Source organism: Sciurus carolinensis, chromosome 2 (assembly GCF_902686445.1).
Source record: "Sciurus carolinensis chromosome 2, mSciCar1.2, whole genome shotgun sequence".
NCBI lineage: Eukaryota > Metazoa > Chordata > Mammalia > Rodentia > Sciuridae > Sciurus > Sciurus carolinensis.
This window is the reverse complement of record NC_062214.1, coordinates 195,473,302-195,481,145: the sequence shown is the minus strand read 5'-3', so window position 1 is coordinate 195,481,145 and position 7,844 is coordinate 195,473,302. Positions and strand designations below refer to the sequence as shown.

The 7,844-nt window shown below is 65.0% G+C and overlaps 1 protein-coding gene across 1 annotated transcript in view; it reads left to right on the top strand.

Annotated features, from left to right (window-relative positions):
• The first annotated feature begins 584 nt into the window (after nucleotides 1–584).
• Begain (brain enriched guanylate kinase associated) overlaps nucleotides 585–7,844 on the top strand; it is a 35,745-nt gene continuing 28,485 nt past the window's right edge. The window contains exon 1 of the mRNA XM_047542144.1: nucleotides 585–669. Coding sequence (XP_047398100.1) covers nucleotides 628–669 — 42 coding nt within the window. The 5' untranslated portion in view covers nucleotides 585–627. The remainder of the gene's footprint in view (nucleotides 670–7,844) is intronic.

Below are 7,844 nucleotides of genomic sequence, written 5' to 3'. Positions count from 1 at the left end.
TGCAGGCAGGGGCACTTCAACGTGGTAAAAATGGTACATGCTGGGAGAGGCCAGCTGGGCAGCCACAGCCTAGGTGCCGTTTGCTGCTCTGTGGACTGTACGCTGCTTGAGGGCAGGGACTCGGTTCATTCGCTGCTGAGTCTCCAGGGAACCGGACGGAGGCGAGCAGGTCAGTATTGGGTTCGGCCTCGGGGGCCACAGGTCTTCCACTCGCGCGGCCTCGTGCCCCGGTTCCCTCGCGGGCCCATTCATCCGTCCCCCTGCGCGCCGCGCGGCTCAGGCACGCCCTGCCATTCATGCACGGCTTCATTCATTCCCTGCCGGCCGCCATTCCAGCCCCCGCGCCGCGCCGCGCGGCTCCGCGCTGCCCCGTCCGCCCCGCGCCCACCACGTGCGCCCAGCCGGCCGCCGCGCGGGGAACCGCCGAAGCAGCCGCGGCTGCGCGGGGCCGGGGCTGGCGGGGAGCCGGGCCGGGGGCGGGGGGCGGGCGCTCCCTGCGGGAAGCCGGGCGGGGTGGGGAGCCCCGGCCGCGCCGCTCCCGGCGCTCGGCCTCCGAGGGGAGGGGGCGGCGGCACCGGGCGCGGCGGCGGCGGCGGCGGCGGCGAGCAGCGCGGCTGCCCCGGGGCCATGTGGACCGGCAGCCGCCGGCCGGGCCGGCTGCGCCGGGCGGTGAGTACCTGCGAGCGGAGGGCAGGGCGCGGAGGCGGGGCGGGCGCACCCACGCCCCGGGCGGTCCCCGCGCCGCGCCCGGCTGCCCGCGCCCCCGGCCCGCTCGGCCAGGGCGCCTCCCCTCCCCCTCCCGCGGCGCCGCGCGCGCGGGCCGCTCCCGGGCCCCGGAGCCGCCACTCTCAGCGGGGCGGGGAGCTCGGCCTCCGCGCGCCGCCCTGCCCCCTGCGCGGCCGGCCCGAGCGCCTGGGTCCGGGGCGCGCTCCTCGCTCCAGCGCGCGCGTCCCTGCCGCGGGAGGAAGGGCGGGACCGGGCCGGGGCGAGGCCTGAGGGTGTGGGAGCCGCGGCTGTCCGGGGCAGGTGGCCAGGGCGCGGGCAGGCCTCCTCCCGCCCTGACTCGGGGGGTAGAGCCAGACCCCGCTCGGGAGGCGGCCAGGGGAGGCCGAGGAGCCGGGAGGAGGCTGGCCCGGTGGGTTCGGCGAGCGTTTGCAGTGCGTGGGCACGCACAGTCTCGGGCACCCCCATCTCACTCGGCGCCTGCAAGGCTGTCATTCCGCCCATTTACAGGCGAGGAGACTGAGGCTGGGGAGGCGAGGGGCTGGCGCTGCCACGCTCCCGGAGCCCCAGCACGTTGGCCGGGAATTTCTGCCCCAGCGTTTCCGCTTCCTGCCTGATTTAGAGGTGTTTCCTTCCTTGTCTGTGCCCCACCCCATCCCCAGTGAGGTTCCTTGGGGGCAGGAGCCGCGTGGGCGACATCCCGGGATCTCCTGAGCATCAGGAGGGAGCAGAGCAGGCACCAGCAGCCGAGGGCTGGCTGCATGAAGTGTTGCCCGCGGAGCCCTGACGGCGAGGTTGGCTGTGCAGACCATGAGGCATGTGTCTCCGTGGACCTGGCTCCTCTTGAGCCCCCAACGCCCTGGATCTCTGCAGACCATGGGAAGGTCCCTTCCCGTCTCTGGGGGCCAGTGCCTCCATTTGCCAAGGGTGCACAGGCCCCTGCCACTCCCAGGGCCAGACTTCAAGGAGGACTGTGGGGGAAAAAGCTCCTATACACTGTGGTGTGACGCCGCGGAGGGCTGGGGCAAGTGGCCGGTTGGGGGCCGCTCCGCCTGGCATCTGTGATGCTCAGGGCGGGAGGTAGTGGCGAGGGCCCTGGCAGCCGCCCGCAAACCCTCAATTTTCCCAGCTCTCACTATAATCAGGGCGTCACTGAGAAGCAAGCACAGTGGCAGATGCGGCACGCGGGCGCCCGGCGAGGGGCGGGTGCGCTGTCGCTGTGGACCCTCCCAGGTTATTGTTTCATATTTATAGATTCCTGTGGCCCTCGTTTCACTCAGTCGTCAAAACCTGCAGCTGTTGGCACCTGGGTAGAGGAGTGTGAGGCAGGGCTCCCTCGAGCTTCAGGTGTAGAAGGATCTTTCCTGTGTGCTGGTGGTACTGGACTGATACTCTCTCCAGACCCAGGAGGGCAAGCCAGTGTGAGGCAGTCTGGATGATGAGCGTCTATTTAAAGACCTTTGGACACAGGGTCTGGCCCATGGTAGCTGCCATTTATTGAACACCTACTGTGTGCTGGGTAACAGCTTGAAGCAGTGTCCCTGTTCCTGTAGGCAGGTAATCATGTTGAAGAATGAATGGATTGATGAATAATTTGCATGAATGAAACCCAGGCATCCATGTCTTTCCCCAGATCCCAGGAAATGAGACTCCTGGGCTGAGTAGGAGCAGAGCAGGTGGGGGTGGGTGCAGGGGCAGGGTGGAGGAGCATGGCCCCTGACGTACAGTGCAGGGGTGAGAAGGCATAGATTCAAGGACCAGAAGAGGCTCAGTCGTGCAGAGTGTGCAAGTCCGGGCCATGGCCATGGAGGTGGGGAGAGGTAGCTCCTCCCCTCCAAGGGATAAGGAGCTCTGGGACAAATCTCAGGTGACCCCAAGTCTGTGCATGCTGCCCCAGAGCTAGTTCCAACCCTGGTGGAAAGACCCAGATAGAGGTCTGGGGTCCTGGGTACCAGTTCCCCCTCTGCTGCTGACTTGCTCTGTGACCTTGGGCAAGGCCCAGTCTCAAAGGCTGAGCACCTTTTGTTTTCAGGGAATGACAGAGCAGGCCCCAGAGGGTACCTGATCAGAGGAGTCCCTGTGGCCTCAACCATTGCAGGAAGGAGTGAGCGAATAGGCACACGCATCTGTGCTCACCTCGCACGTTCTCCCTGGGCACGCGCCGTGTTGCTCTTTGGGGTCACTTAGGCAGATCTGACGTAGACCCTCACCCTTCAAGAGGTCATAGTCTGATGGGAGATATGGACTCTGACCGTGTGGCAGGGGTTTACATGGGTTTCTCTGCCCCTAGCCAGGAAAGTGACTCAAGTGTCCCAACCCCAGCAGGCCACAGTGACCCCTGAGGCCTTCCCATCAGATCTGACCTGCCTGGGAAGACTGACATGGAAGCCCCCAGCCATGCCACTGGTGGTGCCTGCTGGGATCACACAGGTGGAGAAGCAGCGCGGGGCACATGGAAGGGCCTGGGTCACGTGTGGGTGAGGAGTGGTGGGACATGTGGCAGGACAGACCAGAGGACGGACAGGAAGCCAGAGAGCTGGGTGGGTGGGAGGAGAGCTTGATGGACGTAGGCTGAGAAACAGTGGCCGAGTGGATAGACGGAAGGGTGTGCAGAGGAGTATCGGCAGAGACACGGCAGTGGGAAGGATGGGCTCCCCACGCTGGCAAGGTTGACAGGTGACTGGACGGAGGAATCTGAGAATGGACAGCTGGCTGCACAGATGCGAATGGAGGAAGGGATAAGGGGTGCGTGTCAGGAGGAGCGCAGGCCTGGAGGTGAATGGATGGCTAGTGGGTGCGGTCACCCCAGTCTCTATGCAGTGGATGGACTGGAATACACGTCCGTAAAGTCATGGCAAGGGGTGGGGGAGGTGGGCGGATGCAGGCGGAGGGGCGGGGAGGTGAGCGAGTGTACCTGGGTGAACGTGTGAACACAGGCATGGAGGGTGATCGGCGCTCAGTGGACACACCAAAGGGTCCAGGCGACAGGATGGACGCGCTGAGGGGTGGGCAGCTGGAGGGAGACAGGTGAGAGCTGCATGAGTGCGCGTCAGCAGGTGGCGGGTGCAGCGGGTACAGGGAAGGGTGGGTCCCTCCACTGCCCAGGGCCTGGCTGTGCAGTGCCAGCCTAGGAGCAGCAGACCTCCTGTAGGCCCTCTGCTTCGTCACAGGGGGACCGGGTGGGCCCTCGCAGACGTGGCAAGGCCTCTCTGTCCTGGAGATGAATGGGTGTAAGTCCATGACCTTTGGCTGCCATCATGGGCCTCTGGCAGTGACCTCTGACAAGTCCCCTCCCCAGTCCTTTTCGCACTGAGCACAGGTAGGGCATGGCATGCGTGCATGCCCATCTCAGAGGGTGGCACTGGGGAAGGGCACAGGAAGGAGAGCTGACACTGATGAGCAAGAGGCTAAGCTGCCGCGCCGGAGCTGGGGAGCACCTTGCAGGAGAGGGAAGCCAGGGGGCTGAGAGCCAGCGGGCCCGAGGCGGCCGCCAGCACCCTCCAGGCTGGGAGCCGATGAGGGAGCCCGGGAAGGATGGGGGTGCTCCTGGTGGAGGAAGCAAGCAGGAAGCTCCTGAGGCCACGCGGAGCCCAGTGCCCTCAGCAGCGGGACGGAAGTTCCTTTGGGGTGGCAGGAGCACAGGCCAGCGGAGAAGGCATCAGAGCCTTGCCGGGCTGTGACTGTGTGCCATTGTCTGATCATCTACCTGGGATTCAGAAGTGTGCTGACCTTGTGGAGCGGGGACTGAGCTGGAGGGGCGGTCAGGGACCCTGGGCTGGGTGACCACAGATGTGCAGGTGAGACATGGTGGCATCCAGGACCAGTGCAGTGCCCATGGGGATGGGCGGAAGTGTCCAGGTCAGAGAGAGGCTGAGTCACCAGGGCTTGGTGGTCAAGGTGGGGTCAGGGAAGAGGCAGGGAAGGATCCGGTGGCTCTCATCCCTGTCTCGGCCAGCTGAGCCTGTGGTCCTGTCTTGGAGGGACGCTGTGGTGTCCAGCCGAGCCCAGTGAGCAGGGTCCCCAGGCACTGGACATGAGGCTCGGGAGCAAGGGCACAGCCAGGAGCAGACAGTGCCGAGGAGAGCCTGGGCTGTGCTCCAAGTGACAGAGGCCAGTGCCAGGGACAGTGGTGGCAGCTGCCCGCTGGTCGGGTTCTGGGGTTACCACCCCTAGCAAGACTTCCCTTGCCTCCAGGGCCCACAGGGCTGCCTCCTGGGAAGGGGCTCTGCCTGGACCCTGGCCTGGGAGGTGCAAAGGCAGGCATCCTCCCTCGGGCCCCCCACGCCCCTCCGATATGCCCTGTGCCGGAGGCTCTTGCCTCATGGGTGGCGGTAGCTGCTCCTCACCTTCCCCTGGGTACCACTGAGGAATTGCTCATAGCTGTTACCACTGACGGGAGATAACTGCAGCTAAGCAAGGTGGGACTGCTTCCCTCTCAGGTTAAGGTCGTACACAGGCAGGTGGCACCCGGCTAATACTATGAGTCAGTGATCAGGGATTCAATTTCCTTTTGTCTTTCTGCTCCTCTGCCTTTCATATATAGCTGTTGCTACAAGTTTACCACATGGTCCAACATGGCTGCCACAGCTCCAGCCACACTTCCATGTTCCAGAAAAGAAGCAAGAGGATGGCCAGCGGGGGCAAAAGGGCACAGGCTTTTAATTTTCCAGTACATGCCTGGCGAGTACGCTACATCAAGCCCTGCCCTTTCTATTTTATTCTGAGACAGGATCTCACTAGGTTGCCCAGGCTGGCCTCAAATTCGTGATCCTCCAGCCTCAGCCAGTATCTGGGATTACAGGCAGGCCCCACCGTGCCTGGCTTGTCTGATCCCTTTTAAGGAACTCCCGGCTGACACACCCAACAACTTCTGTTTCTGTCTTGGGGACTGCTCCCTGGCTGCAGAGGAGCCTGGGAAATGTAGTTTTGTTGAGCATCTTGCCTCTCAGACCACAATGAGGGTTCTCTGATGAGGAAAGTGGGAGAACAGAGCTGCCTGTGTCTCCCACCCCTCCCGTGGGGCCAGGTGCTGCGGCCCTGGTCTGCCTGCCTTGGGCCCTGTCAGGGAGTCTGCATGCTGCCTGCCCCCTGTGCCCCGCGCCCCGCTCTGCACCTGGCAGAGGAGACAGTGGGAGGGAGGCGGGCGAGGCACAGCAGCCCTGGCCCTGCACCCGGCAGCTCGTCAACTCCCAGGCAGAGCTGGGACATGACCTTCTCCGCACGAGCACCAAGCCCTGAAGCTCAGCTCCCGTCTAGTGAGAATCAATTTGGGGGCGGGAGGCCACTCGGCCCTGCCACATGCTCTCTGGATCGATGGGCAGGCGGCACTTGGCTGATCATCCTGGCCAGTGAGGACAGTGGCCTGACCCCTGGGAGAGCACAGGGATCCCCGCTCCATGGAGGGAGAGGAGTGGGGGTCAGCACGACCTTGGACTGACTGAGGAGGATGCTCTCTGGGCCTGGCTCCCTGGCACGGGGCCCTCATCCCACCAGCCCCAGGCGGGACGGCCATGGCTCCCTCGGGGCTTTGGGGGCAGAAGCCCCCGACAAGGAAGCCCACAGAGAGGCACCTGGAGACCCAGAACAGAGCCCCAGCCCAGGACCGAGTCCAGAGAGGGCTGCGTCCCACCCCGGCTGCCCCGCACAGCCTAGCCAGCAGAAGGCACGGGTGCCCCCTGGCCCACCGCCCACCCCGGAGCCCCAGAGCACAGGATGCAGGGCTGCCACAGGCCCTCTTGCTCGCTTGGGTCGCCGGCGGGAGGCCAGACTGCCCTTCTCCAGGTTCCTGGACGAGGTCGCCGTGCGGGTGCTGGACCCTGGGACCTTGGAGGCTTTCAGGGGGCCCAGAGGCCGCGGCCCAGCACCTTCTCCAGAGGCGCAAGGCTCAGGCCTGGCCCAGGAGCCTCCAGCTGGAGCTGCGACCCCAGAGGAGGCGGATCCGGCTCCCAGCCCCCAGCTTTCCTCGGAGGCAGCAGCGGAGGCTGTGAGAGGAGTGGGGCCAGGCCAAGCCAAGGAGGCCAGAGGGCCCTCTGTGGACGGCGACCAGCATGGAGGCCCGTCCGCCTCTCCGTGGAGGCATCCAGGCCCGGTGAGTCTCCCCCAACCCCAGTGCCCCCGCGGGCAGCGGCAGAGGTCTGCTGAGGCCCTGCGCTCCCTCTGAGTCCTGGCTGTCCCCTCCTCGTCCCTTGGCCACCTTCCTTCCGTGATACCTTGTAACAGAAAAGACCTTAACTCCCTGTCCTGGCTCGGGGCAGGCAGACTGTTTCTGGACTGAGGGCCCCTGTGTGAGGACACAGCCCCTCTGGGGCCCCCCGCAGCGTTGCTGTGGTTGACCCTTCTGGTGTCTGAGCCTCGGAGGCTTCAGGTGCTGTGGAGAGCCCCGTGGTCCCATCAGGCCGCAGGTGGACCAGTGGCCCTCCTAGCTGCCCCGGTTAATGAGTGGAAGCTGAGGTTCTGAGGGGCCGCCCCCCGCCACATGGCGGAGGCCTCCCAGAGGGCTGGGGTTGGACCCAGGCGAGCCCTGCCTCCCCCGTACCTCTGCTGCCCTGTCACTCGCCCTGCGCCCTGCCCGGCCTCCTGCCTCCAGGAATGGCAGCAGATGGTCCTGTTGAGCTCTGCTTCTGCACAGCCCCAGGGTCCCTCCCTGAGAGCCATGGCGGGCCGGGCAGGCCTGGGATGCTGGGGAGCTCTTTAGCTTGAGAACCGCTGCCTGCTGTGTGACTCTGGACAGGTCCTCTGCCTTTCTGGGCCTCAGTTTTCCTAGCAGTGAAAAGGCAGCAGTGACCACCCAGGAGGGGCTGGCGATCTAAGACCCCTACCCTCTGTGGCTCTGGGCTTTGTGCACCATGCAGACCTCTCTCAGGGGACCATTAGCCCTCAGAGGAGTTCCAGAAATGCCAGGGCCCCTGGCAGATTCTGTCCCAAGGCTCCTCACACTTGCCTCTTGGGACTGCAGAGCCACACAGAGCGTCAGGGATCTGTCAGGGCCCAGCAGTGAGTACTGCGGGCAGACTGTGTCCAGGGCCAGGCCAGCAGTGTTCCTATGGAGGGGCTGGCATTTGCTCCTTGAAGTGGGAGGTGAGCATCAGCCATTGCAGTCAGGGCTGGGCCTTGCCTGGTCC